At 32.3% G+C, this 16,527-nt stretch overlaps 1 protein-coding gene across 6 annotated transcripts in view; it reads right to left on the minus strand.

Annotated features, from left to right (window-relative positions):
- Nucleotides 1–2,187: 2,187 nt before the first annotated feature.
- Nucleotides 2,188–16,527, minus strand: part of LOC114335747 (collagen alpha-3(IX) chain-like) — a 408,590-nt gene continuing 394,250 nt past the window's right edge. For all 6 annotated transcript variants that reach the window (XM_050653325.1, XM_050653322.1, XM_050653324.1 and 3 more), the window contains 3 exons: nucleotides 12,362–12,529; nucleotides 12,240–12,308; nucleotides 2,188–2,436 (listed from right to left, as the gene is read on the minus strand). In XM_050653325.1, the coding sequence (XP_050509282.1) occupies nucleotides 2,303–2,436; nucleotides 12,240–12,308; nucleotides 12,362–12,529 (371 nt within the window). In that variant the 3' untranslated portion in view covers nucleotides 2,188–2,302. The remainder of the gene's footprint in view (nucleotides 2,437–12,239; nucleotides 12,309–12,361; nucleotides 12,530–16,527) is intronic.

Consider the following 16,527-nt stretch of genomic DNA (forward strand, 5'->3'; position numbering starts at 1 on the left):
TGCTGGAAATAAATACATCCTGGTAGCCATGGATTATTTTACGAAATGGACAGAGGCCTATGCATTACCAAATCAAGAAGCTGCTACCGTTGCAGAGGTACTTGTTAAAGAATTCTTCAGCCGATTTGGTGTTCCCTTGGAGATCCACTCCGACCAAGGGCGAAACTTTGAGTCAGCTCTTTTCCAAAACGTTTGTAAATTGATTGGTGCCAATAAGACCAGAACAACACCCCTGCATCCTCAATCAGATGGAATGGTCGAGAGGATGAACCGAACGATGGGTAAACACTTGTCTAAAGTTGTATCTGAACATCAGCGAGATTGGGACCAACACATTCATTTATTCCTGATGGCCTACCGCTCGGCCGTGAATGAAACTACAGGTCAAACACCAACCTGCCTGATGTTGGGTCGTGAAGTTCGTTTGCCCTGCGACCTAGAGTTTGGCTGCAGACCTTCCGAGGAATATGTTGCAGGCGAAGAATACGTAGACCGCCTGAAGTTACGAATGAACAACATTCATGAACTTGCCCGACAACACATCCAGATAGCCAGTGACAGAATGAAAGATCAATATGATTCTCGCTGCAAGAATGAAAGCTTCGAAGTAGGTGATCTTGTCTGGCTTTATAATCCACAACGTCGTCGAGGCCTGTGTCCTAAACTGAAAAGACAATGGGAAGGTCCGTATGAAGTTAAGAAGAAAATAAATGACGTAATATACAGAATTAAGAAGTTACCAAACGGTAAACCAAAAGTTATTCACATAAATCGTCTTGCACCATATGCTGGCTCAAATGAAACAGAGGAAGCCCGAGTCCTCCAACAGGAGATGAAAGATGCACCACAGCCAAGTTTGAAGGAATTTATGTCAAATTACGCAGAAAGAAAGAGTGCTAGATTCGGCGTGACCACAGAAGTTCAGCAAGATCTGTTTGGTGTTCCAGAAAACGTCTCTCTAGCCCACTGTGTTGCACAAGACCTCGAGATGACTAAAGGAATCTCGTCCGTATTCAATAGAAAGTTCGGCCGCCTGGACGAGTTAAGGAATCAACAACCTAAAATTGGAAGAGTATTGCGATTGGAAGATGGTCCTCGATCTTTGCTGTATATAGTGACCAGGAAGTCTTATACGGACACGCCAAGCTACGAGAACATATGGCGTGCTCTAACTAATTTGAAGAAAATGGTCTGTAATTATGACATCAAAGATTTGGCTTTACCAAAAATTGGCCATGCAGTAGAAAATCTGGATTGGAAGATTGTGAGAAGCATGCTGGAAGTGATCTTCAGAGAAACTGGCGTACGGATTACTGTGTGTTGCATGAACCCGAAGATGTCATACCCTTCAAAGACAGTAGACTGTTACTTCTTTTCTAGGGGTGTATGCAGAGCTGGAGAATCCTGTAGATTCCGCCATCCTGGGCCATCTAGAGTTGCTGATCGGGACGCTCAGATCTTAAGAGGGGAGCAGTGTAACAAAATAATTATTGACCTACCCTCGTATACCAGCTCCCGTCTTAGCACAGACAGAACACTATCGATGTTTCGAGATACGCCGATGCAGCGCCGATGACGTGCAAGCGGTCACATGGACATAGCTGGAGATATATAGATATTTCTGGAATATCTGTATCGCATATATAAATAGGACATATTTGTAAATAGAGTTAGTCTTAAGCTAAAGTTTGTAAAGTAAACTTGTATAAATAAAAATAAAGTCGTATATAAATTACGAACCGCTGGTTTTATTGTAATTAGAAGTAATTACACAGTAAATAACCGCTACACTATTTTGAGATCACACGTGGGGATGCTTTCATATACCTACTTGGTCCAGTACGTTATAAAACTCTTCCTTTACCTCTATTTCTTTTTCTTACGAAGGCGCGTCTATATTTACAAATGAAATTTTTTGGAATTATTCCTTTTCTACTCTAAGAACACCAAGTCTATATGATATCGATCTGAATTTAATAAACACTCTAAATTTCTTATGCATTAAAAAGCCTGTACCTAGAATTTATATTATTTCTTCGGCTATTAAAGAATAAGTAATCTTCTATTTCCTGATTATATTGCCCTAGTTGCTTGGTTTCTTGTAAGGCTACGATCTGAAAATTATATTTTTTAAGTTCAAGTACCATTTGTTTAAATTGTCTTTCTTTGTATAAATAAAAATATATATCTACAAAAAAATATATTACAAGATATAATTCATATACATATGTACTTAAACTTAAATCTTATTTAATATTACTACTTTAAAATTACTACTTTTTGTTGAACACAAACAGGTGATTTACGGGCCTTTGTTGTTGCCCCTACTAGCCATATAGGCTTGATAGTTTTGAGCAGCAGCGTTATAGTTATTGCAGAACTCGCAATAGCCTGGAGGACCTTGTGCGCCAGGAGCTCCTCTTAGTCCTGGAGTACCTAAGTATCAAATTAATATATTAGTTATATTAATAAAAAAATAAGTCACATCAGAAGAAGATATAAACATCGCCAAAAGAAATGTAAAAGAAAATTTCCATCGTATAGAATAGAGTATAACTATTTTACAGATTTACGTATCCTATATATCATACTAGTGACGTCATCCATCTGGGCTTGATGACGTAATCGATGATTTTTTTTAATGAGAATAGGGGTCATGTGAGCTCATTTGAAAGGGTATTTAATTCTCTATTCACCAATATAGACATTAATATAATTATTTATACCAGGTGTCCAATTTTTTTTAAATTATATTAAGTAATTGACTCAAAAAGATAAATGTATGTAATTTGTTTAATTCTAAATAAATTTTACTGATATCAGAAAACATAAAAATGTTTTATTTAAAAAGTAAACATTGATTTTCGCTTAAACAAAATGTTCAAATTGCCAAGAGGCAGGTGGGTGGTGGGTGGCAGCTTTAACATTGAATTTAAGTGAAAAGCAATATTTATTTGTCAAATTAACATGTTTTTCCTGTTTTTTGACAACAGTAAAACGTATTTTGAATTAAATAAATTACATGCATTCTTCTTTTTTCTCAGTTAATATTTAATTTAAAAAATGGTTTTTGAACACCCTGTATAAATAATTATGTTAATGTTTATATTAGTGAATAGAGAATTGAATACCCTTTCAAATGAGCTATTACATGACCCCTATTCTCATTTAAAAAAATAATCGATTACGTTATCAAGCCCAGATGGATGACGTCACTAGTATGATATATTATATGCCAAAAAATTGTAATTTAAAAATAAAAATCGACCTGTTTCGGGATTTTTCCTTAAAGTCGCCGGTTTACGAAATAATGAATTTATGCCTTACTTTATGGACGCACTGTATATACACTACCCTGCACAAAATTCCGCCACTAAAATTTTTTGATAAGTTTGACAATTTATAACTTTATTATTTTTTGTACTCAGATTTTCAAGATTGTTGCATCAGTTTGTAGGTACAGTAGAACGTCAATAATCCGGAATAATTGGGACCGGACCCCATCCGGATTATCAAATTTTCCGGATTGACGAAATTACCTCAAAAAAAAGTATCCACATTAAAGTACAACAAACGTTTTAAAATTTTATATTTTCTCTTGTACAGTAAAGTGTCTAGAGGTGAAATTAATCAAAACAATTTTTTTATGTTTAAACACTGTATTGTAATTAATTTATAATAGCACCCTGTGTACAGTAAAAACATCAGACACTATTTGGGCTTTTAAAAAAATGTGTAAAATATTTTTGAACTGCGGTAGAGGTTCGTTTTTCGCAACGAAGTTCTTAATTTATTTTAAAAGAATCAGATATTTTTGCTAGATACAAATCCGGATTATTGACGGTCCGGATTGTTGACGTCCGGATTATCGACGTTCTACTGTATATGTATTGACATCGTTTGTTATTATTCCGGTAACAATTTTTTTTAAGAGATGACATTATACGTGGGTGAATGGAAGCGTTGTATCTTCTCCTAACTTTAAAAAATTCTGTGGCCTTAATCTCGGAGGCATCCCTAAGATTTTGTTTTTTGAATTATCCGAATATCTCTTTTCTTGTAAGAGCTGTTAATAAAAACACTGCTTTGAAGGTTTATTTAATTAAAATTATTAAACGCGCTAATATTAACCTTTCAGTGCTAACGCATGGTCTCATAGACGGAGCTAACCTATTCATACCGATAATTAACGATCTATTCCGATATTCGGGCTAGGTCATTCAATAGCTTCATATTTTACCTAACCGTTGTTAGTAATAAAATATTGTTGAACGTACTATAGTTCGTTCGTTACACAAGATTTCGGTCTCAGAGACGGATGTTAGCTTTTGCGGCTGTACTAAAGGTAAGGATTGTAACTTTTAGCGTTGTATTTTTAGTGAATAAAATATTATTTTTTTACTTTTTAGAAATAGAAATGAACTACGAATAGTCGAAAAAAAAGTACAGTTGTTACTCGTGGAATAAATTTATGTGCTTAGAACCCATAAAGGGTATATCTGTGGAATGTTCAGAAAAATATTGACTTTTTTTAAGTTTAAAGTTACTTCGTATTATTAGAATTGCTTAAGTGTGGTTATTATAAGTGGATAATTGATAATTTCAAATAACTCAGCAAATTTTTTGTTTATATTAAGATTTTAGCAGGGCCCCCGTAAGGGTAACTGACGCCTGTGTGCAAAAAAGGATTTTGGCGCCCCTTAAGGCATTTTGGATCATGTTTTTCTATTTATTTTTTGAAGGTAGGTAGGTAGGTAGGTAGGTAGGTAGGTACTAGGTAGGTAGGTGCTTAAAATAAAGCAAAAAACTGAACCGTAGAAGTCCTATTTATAGTCCAGTCACTCACGGTAAAATATTGCAAAACCTCCAAATTTTAAAGAATTGCTTGCATTGACATGGAATTTGGCATACACATACCTAACATGTTAAAAAAATTGATACAGTAGACTCGTGATTATCCGAGGTAACTGGGACCGTGACTACCTCGGATACGGAAAAACTCGGTTAACACTGACATTGGTTATATTGATAGAAAAGCACGTGAATAATCATAACTGTGGATATTTTAATGATAAAATTAATACAGTACTGTCTATAAAAGATAAAAACATTTACCTTAATAATGTTACTGTTTAAAAAAGTATTTGATTTTGCATAAGCTTTGCTCCTCTTTTTGATTTTGAGGCGGCGATGTTGCGGCATGGTTGAAAATTGTAACTCACCTGTTCTGACTTTCGCCTCGGTTAACCGAGGGGCTCGGATGACCGAGACTCGGATAATCGCGAGTCTACTGTATTGTGCGGATGTGTGCTTTTGCCCTGGATGTGAGTTTCACCCCTTCTCGGGGGTAAAAAATATGGAAATGTTCAAAAAAGGAATTCGATAAAATGACTAATTTAAGCAACTTTTGTTCTATAAAGGTTTTTCAGTAAGTTCAGTAAGTATTTTATCGAACAAAATGTTCTTACCAAAAATAAAGCTTATAAAAAGTGAAAGTGAAACATTCTTTTTTTGGTTTTTTACGTTTATAACTTCAAAAGTAAGTAAGTTACGCTAAAAATAATGATGGTCCCTTTTTTGATAAAAAAAAAATCGTGAAAATCACCCCCTAATTAGCGTCCCAAATGAAATTAATCGTTACCGCTTCACTACAAGTTACTTATGTATTATTTATATGATCTGAAGTTTCATCGGTTAAAAGTGCTTTTTTAGAAAAGGCTGTTCTAGTCAAAAGGGCTTGAACGAGTCGTTAATCACGGGTGTATGCAAATTTTGAACAGCCATATCTTAACAAATTTTTGTTTTACAGGAAAACAAAAAATCCAAAATATTCAGAATAGAAAAACCTACATTTTTTACTTCGTGAGATTTGTGGAATCACCAATCATTTTTTAGCTATTTTAAAAAAAGCAATTTATTGCAAGATAAAAAAATTTTGTCCAAAACATCTTTTTGCCAAAAAAGGGACCAACTTTATTTTGAGCATAACTTACTTACTTTTGATGCTAGAAACTTTTTTAAAGAACAAATGAAGCTTGTTTTAAACGCTATAAAGAAGTTTTAATGAGTTTTCCCCGAAGAGTGCTTCATTTTTTGGTTATTTCACGTTGAAATATTCGATTTGGAATTTGAAGAATAAGAACCTACTTTTCATTAGCTACAACTACTGTGCTTCTACTGGGTTTACCGACTTCATATGCCAGCCATTTTTTAAACTTTTTGTAAGCTATTTTTTTGATAAGAGCATTTTTTTCGATAAAATACTTACTTTTTGAGTTATTTTGGAAAAACCGTGCAACAGGGTTTTTGTTAAAAAATGAACATATTCATTCGCAAATAACTCGAAAAGTATTAACTTAGTGAAAAAATTATATAGAAACAAAGTTCCTTAGAATTACTCAGTTTATCCAATTTCAGGCTTAACGTATGTTTTTCACCCCCGAGAAGAGGTGGAACCCACCCCCAGTGCAAAAGCACACATCCGCACAATATCACTTTTTTTCTTTGACTTGTTAGCTATGTGTATTAAATGTATGCCAATGTGTATTTCATGTCAATGCAAGCGGTTCTTTAAAATTCACAGCAAAAACCGTGAGTAAATGGACTATTATTTGTACACTAAAATATCAAAATGAAACAAACATAATAAAATCATAACAAAATAAATTAAATTGCCTAACTTCCGACATGGTCTTGCATATAGGAATCGGCAGTAACTGGATGATATACCTACTAATAAAATTTTGTGTGTATTCATTATACCTTCGTCTCCTTTATCTAATATTTCACAACCATGAAAGTTAATTTCGACCAATCCATCTCTTTCCCTTCATTTTTTCTTGTATTATAAGGCGAAGTAGATGGAATTTAGGTCATCTAATTATTATATGGCCGAAGTATTGTTTTTCTCATGTTTTTCTTTTATTTATACGTAATACTATTTAATTTCTCAACTTTTATTTTAAAATTAATTTTTGTTTTTTTTTTTAAATTTTTTGCAATTTTGTACCGTGGGTTTTGGCGCCCCTAAAGGATGGCGCCCGTGTGCATTGCACACTTTGCACATATGGTAGCGGGGGCCCTGGATTTTAGGGTTTTTTTCTCACTTTTTAGAATAGTTGCTTGTTTTTGTTAAGGAATTATTTTTATCAAAATAAATGTTTATAAATATAATTTTTAAATAAAACTGCATTTATTTTAAATAAAAAAGTATTTAATAAGACCCTTGAAGTAATTAAATTTTAAAAATTTGTAAAATTTACAGTACTAGGGCATGTACAAACATACGGTCCCAGAGACGGACGTTAGCACTTATGTCAAAATACTTCACGTTAGCACTGAAAGGTTAACAACACAAAACAAAACAAAATTAACAACAAAACAATTCAATAGCAGATATGTCCACCTCTCGCAGCAGTAATTGCTCGCAATCTGTTTGGCATCGAATGAATAAGATGTGATTTCTAAAGAAAAGATGATAAAGATAAGATGATATTTCTAAAGATTATTCATCGTAGAATATACAAAAAGCTAGAACAAGCCATTGGACAAACTCAGTTCGGATTTAGAAATGCTCAAGGAACCAGAGAAGCATTATTTGCAGTAATTGTGCTAATACAGAGATGTTTAGATGTAAACCAGGACATCTATGTCTGCTTCCTAGATGCGGCATTCGATACGGTGAAACATAATCTGTTAATAAAACTACTAAGAACAAAGAACATCGATACACGGGATATAAGAATAAAAAATGGTATTATGAACAAGAAGCTGTCATAAGAATAAATAATTTAAACACCAATAAAACAAAAATCAAAAGAGGCGTTTGACAAGGCTGTGTCTTGTCGCCCTCACTGTTTAATGCTTACCCAGAAGAAATATTCAAAAAGGCATTAGAAGATGAAGTAGCAGGCATAAAAATAAATGGCCTACCCATATGTGAAATTAGATACGCCGATGACAGAATACTAATAGCAGAAACTATTACAGATCTACAAAGAATTTTAGATAAGGTTGTTGGAACGAGTGAAGAATTTGGTCTGTAATAGACCAGGGCGCATCTGTAAAAATATTAGTACATTTGGATGTTGAGAGGTGACTCATATTTTTTTGCAGAAATTGCTTGAAAATAACTCATATAATAATATTTAAGTTATCCTCCCACTCAAAAAGGTCCGGAACATTGTTTAAATAATCAAAATGTCAAAAAATGAAGGAAAAATTCGATTTTTTTCTTTGTTTTTTGATTAAAATTTTATACGTATTCCATTCCAAGACAAATTGCACTGACATAAAAGTTGCGTAATTAAATTTCCTACAATATAGGATTAGTTAAAATTTTGAAAAGTTGTCACCCTTGTTGCAAAATAGCAATAATTGCAAAAAAAACCATACAAAACAAGTATTCGCATCTTACGTTTTTCAACCATTTATGCTACACTTAGGATCTTCATATTTCATCCAGAAAAATGTTATGATATGATAAAACAATACTGTAAATTTCATTAAGATAGGTTTAATAGATTTTGCAAAATAAATTTTGCAATCCAGCTTTTTCTTTAAAAAATTCCTGACGCCGTGGTAGTTAACCGATTTTAATTTTGCAAATTGCAAATGAAAGGTACAGTATTCTTCTATTTGTAAAAAAATTAACTTGCTATCTGCTTTATTTTCAATCCTGCAACATTTTGAAAAAATGAATTTTTTTTGCGAAAGCTGGATTGCAAAATTTATTTTGCAAAATGTATTAAACCGATCTTAACTAAATTTACAGTATTGTTTTATCATACCATGAAGTTTTTCTGGGTGAAATATGAAGGTCCTAATTGTAGCAGAAATGGATGAAAAACGTAAAATGCGAATACTTGTTTTTTATGTTTTTTTCGCAATTATTGCTATTTTGAAACAAGGGTAACAATTTAAAAAAAATTTAACTAATCTTACATTATAGGAAATTTAATTACGCAACTTTTATTTTAGTGCAACTTTTTTTGGAAGTGAATACTTTTAAAGTTATAATCAAAAAACGAAGAAAAAAAGAATGTGTGTGTACTTTGTACGCATGTAAGAAGTTATACTTCTATTATAATATAATTTCAACGAAATAAATATACCTACTTAACAGTTACAATACAAAAATTAACAATAATTACCAAAATTTAACCAAAACTTAACAATGCCAAATATTAAAAAAAAAACGAAAAAAGTATGAATCGTCCGGGAATTGAACCCGCAACCTCGCGAATTCTCAATCTCTTGTCCAATGCTCTACCAACAAGACCATCAAGGCACATACTATTAACGTGTCAGATATACATATTTACACATCACGGTGACAAGTGAAATATAAAAATAGATGTTTTATTATTTTACGCCCAAGGAAGACAAATCCAAAGACACAAAATTATAAAAAAAAACCTTTTAAACCACATTTTTCAAATTAATATTAATGTTAATAAATGAAATATAAATATTTTTACGTTTCACAATTTGACAATATCATAACAAAAGATCTACTATTTTTAAAACACCAGTGTAAGATTCTTTAGCTTTGAATAAGCGAGATCATAGATCGTCCCGGTTGATTGTTGTTATCCACAGTTTTCTACGCCTTCGAGCTAATAGGTTTTTTATCAGTAATTTTGCGGCACTCATACTAGTCACAGTTTGATGGGCTTTCACATTGACATGCAACAATCATCTCTTCTATGTTAATAAGTCCAAAAATATAATATGAAAAAAAAAATCAATGGGAAAATCCCAATAGTTGGCTGTATACAATAGTTTAAAAAACCAATACAGAAGTAAAAACTTCGAGATGTATTCTGGTATAAAATCGTTTATTTAAAACTATAAAATGTCATCGATTGCAGAACGTTTTCGTTCTAAACAGAACATCTTCAGTGCATCCTTTTTTTTTTTTTTTGTTGGTCTGTGCCCATTGAATTGGCAAGTACCTAGCATCTTCGAGCAGGGAACCATGGCACCCTTTTAGCATGTGTTCCACTTTATCCACCATTAACATCGACTTGTAGTCATAACATTTTAACATATTACATTATGTAAACCATATATGATGATGTTAACACTATTTACAGTGTGCTAGTTTCAAAATACTCGGCAGGATGCACTGAAGATGTTCTGTTTAGAACGAAAACGTTCTGCAATCGATGACATTTTATAGTTTTAAATAAACGATTTTATACCAGAATACATCTCGAAGTTTTTACTTCTGTATTGGTTTTTTATAATATGAAAACTATTTAAAAAGGCAGTATAACCATTAACTAACTTTTCGTTTGTTGTTACTCTTCCTACAAATTTTAAAACGCAACAACCATACACCATACATAACCAAACCACAGTCCCACAGCTGTGATACAGCTGCCATATTGGATAATTTTTGTCATGTCATTTGAACATAAAATCAGAACAAAGTTGTAATGCGACTGCGCCGGGATCAAAGGTTTTAATCCTATTAAAATTCACCCTCATATGCGCGTAAAGAAGTATAACTTCAAAAATAGAATTTTTCCTCCATGTTTTGACATTTTGATTATTTAAACAATGTTCCGGACCTTTTTGAGTGGGAAGATAACTCAATTATTATTATATGGGTTAACTCCAAGCAATTTCTGCAAAAAAATTAGAGTCACCTCTCAACGTCCATCTCAAAACAGATCCGCCCTGGACTATCACTAAACATAAAGAAAACGAAATTCATGGTTATATCAAAGAAAAATATTAGAAACATCAATCTACACGTAAATAATAAAACGATAGAACGAGTTCAGAATTATAACTATTTAGGGACAAACATTAGTGAAACAAACGATTATACCAAAGAAAAACGAATTATAATAGAAAAGGCTAGAAGTGCATTTACTAATATGAAACAAATATTATGTATTGTCCTTTTCATGAGCATTTTTCAGTACGTAACAAATGATAGGAAAAAGGGTAAGTCCGTGATAATACACATTTATGACATTTATTCTAACATGACATTTTAGTTAAATCTGACAGTTGTCACATTTTATTTTCAATTTGGAATAAAAACAAATCGAATGTGTTTCTTGCATTTATAAAATGGTATTTTCTTTGATTTGTATAGTCTTATAAATTATACAGATTATATTTGTAATAGTATTATCTAATTAAAAAAAATGATTTTTTTATTATGGCGCCATCTATCGACAACTAGAATAACTAGAATAAATGTTGTAAATGTCTGTAATCACGGACGTGCCTTTTTTCTGTCACATACAATTTAATGCGTTAGAAAGAAATCGAAAAACTGTGACGCACTGAAAGATGATCATGAGAAAAAGAATAGTAGAGACCTCAGCCTAACTGAACTCTTTCGGGCTGTAGTGTCAAAGGTGAGAATATCAATGATGATTGCCAACCTTCGTCGCGGAGATGGCACGTAAAGAAGAAGAAGAATAAGATGTGGTACCCTTGCCTGGGGAATAACCCGATATTCCTCTACCAGCGCCAACTTTAACTGTACCAAATTTTCTGGAGGTCTATGATGACGGCGAATAGCTATTTTCAATCCATCCCATAGATTCTCGATATAATTGAGATCTGTGCTGCATGCGGGCTATTCCAATCTTATCAATCCAACCTCTATTTAAGATATTCATCTTTATGAAATAGTCAGTGTTTTTATTTACATAAAATTGTGCAGCTCTTACAAGAATAGGTAAATTCGGGTAATTCAAAAAACAAAATCTTAGAGATGCCTCCGGGATAATACGAAAGGGCTATGAAAAAAAAATAAGCTCCTCAATTTTTCCACAGAATTTGTAAAAGTTAGGAGAAAATACAACGTTTCTATTCACCCTCCTATAAAGCCATCTAAGCAAAAATTGTTTATTTACAGAATAATAAAGCGATCTGAAAACATGTAGGTAGGTACCTACAGTTTCGGATCCAAGAGAGGGCGATGGGGGCAATCGCCCCCCTCTCAAAACAAGTTATATATAGAGAATATAAAAACATTCATTTATTCATTTATTTTTCATACAAATTGTGCCAATCGGCCCCCCTCTTGACGATGCTGGATCCGCCACTGGGTACCTATAAACTGATCCAAGAACCATGAAAACTGGAATAAAACCAAAAAAGTGATAAATTCTTAAACTTAATCAAAAATATTTAGTGGCGGAATTTTGTACCGGCGAGTGTAGTTTTATACTGTAGACAGTGTCGAATGTATTATGTAGTGCACCTACCTTGTCTTCCAGGTTCTCCTCTCTCTCCCATTGGTCCTGGAACCCCAACTCCAGGAACTCCCATTGGACCTACAATTACAACTTGTAATTATAGCAATACACATAAATGTGAACTTTATTACCTTGCACACCCCTTGGTCCAATCGGTCCTTCTACTCCCACTCCTTCAGATCCTTTATCTCCCTTCTCGCCTCGTTCTCCTGTGAGACCAATTGAACCAGGCGGTCCTGAAGGACCTGGAAGTCCCATGAAACCCATCTCCCCTTGTAGTCCAGGAGGACCAGAATCACCTATTTATGTAAATTAATATTAATTGTTGCTTTTGCAGAGTTAAATATTTCTTGTAGTTAAATGAGGATTATGTTCTGATATTTGGTTAATATTAAGAAACATGAATACAGATCCAACGAAATAATGGACAAAGAAGTCATGTAGTTTGCAATGATTAATGTATGTGTACAGGGTGAGTCACCACTAACGGGACGGAAGATTACAGCGAAATGGTAAAAGATTTCAAAAAAAAATTCAAATTAATAATGTGTAAGTTGATAAAAGCTACATTTTAAAATTATTTTGAAATATACAGGGTGTCCCAATAAATGGCGGCGTATCAAAGTTATATTTATTCTTATGGAATACCCTATATTCTATTATATTTTTTAATTGTCCGCAAGAAAAAGGTATAGTTTCATAAGACTTCCGTATACAAATGTACAGAGTGTTATGAGTTATGTTGACATTTCTTAAAATGTAGAGTTTTAAAAAAAGGCTTATTCTCAATAAGTTATTTAAGAAATTATAAAAAAATTACTTTTACGTCTAAATAATTGGATACTGGTTGAATGTATTCCATGATTGATTATTAAACATTTATTTACAGGACAGAGTGTTCAAAATTTACAGTTCCATTATTGGATTATTCAATATGTCATATGATGCTTATTTTAAATGAAAAACCATCTATATTAGTAAATAATTATACTAAACAAATTTACCTCTTTCGAATGGTATATGGATGTCCTATACCTAGGTCTCATAGTTTTTGCGTAATTTACAACAAAAGGTGTAGTTAATTAATGTCATTGTATCGCATTGTCATTTTATGACAGTACGGTCTGGTAATTATCTTATAATTAATGTATTCCATGATTGATTATTATCCATTTATTTACAGGGTGTTCAAAATTTACAGTTTCATTATTGGATTATTCAATGTGTTATATGATGCTTATTTTAAATAGAACACCGCATGTATATTAATAAATTATTATACTAAACACAGGTTCCTCTTTCGAATGGTATATGGATGTTCTATAACTAGGAGTCATAGTCTTTGCGTAATTTACAATTTTTTTAAACGGTAAATCGATTGTAAAAATATTTTATTTATTTTAGAGCCACTCTCGATTTTTAAACCCATCATCTTGGCATAGTTAGCATAAACGAGTGTAGTTGTAAATAAAAATGTATACTTTTAGTTGCTGATTTGTAAAATAAATTTTTTCGCTGTTGAAAATAATTGAATACATAACGAAACAGAGAGTTTTATTAAAACAAATGTACATAAATAATACAAAATGAACCACAACTTACTATAAGTAAAAAATTATCAGTTATGTAATAGATATTCAAAATGTTTGCTTTCTTGTGCAATACAAGTGATTTTATCTTCAAATGATTTGCTTACATTATTTAACATAGGTGGTGTTATAGAAGCAAAATCGTTCGAAATTCTTAATTTCATATCATCTGGAGTAGTAGCAAGTGTAGCATATACAATATTTTTAGTATAACCCCATTTAAAAAATCCATCTTTGTCAATCCTGGTGACCTGGGTGGCTTTCGTAGATAGCGTGATTGTTCATTTTTAGTAACAATTAAATTTGAATATTATACACGGATGTTTATATTTTTGATAATTACCAGACCGTACTGTCATAAAATGACAATGTCATACAATGACATTAATTAACTACCTACATCTTTTGTTTTAAAATCGATTTACAGATTAAGAATTTAAATAATTGCAAATTACGCAAAAACTATGAGACCTAGGTATAGGACATCCCTACACCCATCGAAAGAGGTAAATCTGTTTAGTATAATTATTTATTAATATACATGGTGTTCCATTTAAAATAAGCATAATATGACATATTGAATAATCCAATAATGAAACTGTAAATTTTGAACACTCTGTAAATAAATGCGTAATAATCAATAATGCAATACATCCAATCAGTATCCAACTATTTAAATGTAAAAGTAATTTTTTTATAATTTCTTAAATAACTTGAAAATAAGAGAATAAGAATAATAACTTTAAATTTTAAGAAAAGTCAACATAACTCAGAACACTCTGTACATAGGTATAGGGAAGCCTTATAAAACTATACCTTATTTTTTACGGACAATTAAAAAATGCACTAAAATATAGGGTGTTCCATAAGAAAAAATATAACTTTGATACGTCGCCATTTATTGGGACACCCTGTATATTTCAAAATAATTTTAAAATGTAGCTTTTATCAATTTACATCCTAATAATTTAAATTTTTTTACAAATATTTTACCATTTCGCTGAAATCTTCCGTCCCGTTAGTGGTGAATCTCCTGTATATCTATGTATGTTAAAAGTTCGATGAAGATGAAGCCTACAAAATGGAAGCTAATCAGATCCTTTCATGACTGCATAATGTGCATAACCTTCTAAATATAGTTAGTAGTGATACTTTTAAGGAAATACATAATATCAAGACTTAGGTAGAAAATAAAACAAAAGAAAGACACGCAACATAGTTATCAAACTACAATGTGATTTGCGGGATATATTTCAATATTGTCCGTCCACTCTAACTTTTCCCATGCGTCACGATTCATTTTCAAACAAATTAAGTCAAAACATAAAGTGAAACGAGCGTCGATGTGTATACAGTGATGAGCGCGCTAATAACCGGCAAAATAGCTCAAAATATGGAGAACATAATACATTGCGAAACAAAAAGAGATGAAACTAGTGGAGGTGGAAATTATCGTTATAAACGTCTAAAATAACATTACATTACATAGTTTCCCACCTTTAGACGTATCAGAGGAGTATGACAAGTGTCACTGTGGCAGTAGAATTTTATAAAATACTTCTGTCACAGACGTCTAAAGGGAAACTCTGTAATGTAATGTTAATTAATACGTTTATAACGATAGATTCCACCTCCACTAGTTTCATCTCTTTTTGTTTCGCAATGTATTATATTTTCTATCTTTTGAGCTATTTTGCCGGTTATTAGCGTGCTCATCACTGTATAAATTTTGTATATTGTATACTATATACTACACACATCGGCGTACGTTTCACTTTATGTTTTGATTTAATTTGTTTGAAAATGAATCGTGCCACATGGGCAAAGATAAAATGGAACTACTATATCAGGGAATAACCGATGGAGTAAAAGAATCATTAAAGGAAGACTAAATATAGAAGAAATTTGCCTAAAAAAGCCTACGCGACTAATTTGGACACAAAAAACACAGAATAAAGAATAGCAGAGAGTCATGGTTGAGGTCTATTTCCAATTATGAATGCACAGCTACTAAGAGTTTGGAAGAGAGAAAAAATGCTGAGAAGCGTGGTTAATTAGCTCTGCTGCCTAACAAATAGTGGCTTCCAAAAGGACTTAAAGTTCAGAAAGGACATTTATAAGGGAGTATAACGAAAACATGCATTGTTTCGGAATAATTCAAACAAGCTTATATTTTTCTAATTTTTTTTTTGTTAGTTTAATATATTAGTCCTGTCGCCAGGGGGGTACAACGGCCTCCTTTATTCAGATGGACTTACCCAAGTTTTTTTCATGTATTTTGACCCGTAGAATACGAATTTTTTGGGTAACAGTTGATCCGGATGTCGATAAGATTGTTATTGACCAAGAACTTGAGGAATTACATAACAGAGGTTTCTCACAAAACAAAACATTTTTTGTATTTTTTGGGTCATTCTAAGTAATAAATGTTCTAACAAGTTTTCCCGTAGGATGCTCAGTTTTCGAGATAAACGCGGTTGAACTTTCAAAAAATCGAAAAACTGCAATTTTTAAACCCGAATAACTTTTGATTAAAAAATAAAATAGCAATTCTGCTTAGCGCCTTTGAAAGTTCAAGTCAAATTATATCGGTTTTGATTATTTGCATTGCTAAAAATTTATTGTGTTATTGTTAAACAAAGCTACAAACACCTAGTGCGTGAGTGATGTTTTCTATGATTTCTCATTTAAAATCTAACGAGTAGGTA

The sequence above is a fragment of the Diabrotica virgifera genome, chromosome 6 (assembly GCF_917563875.1).
Source record: "Diabrotica virgifera virgifera chromosome 6, PGI_DIABVI_V3a".
Lineage (NCBI taxonomy): Eukaryota > Metazoa > Arthropoda > Insecta > Coleoptera > Chrysomelidae > Diabrotica > Diabrotica virgifera.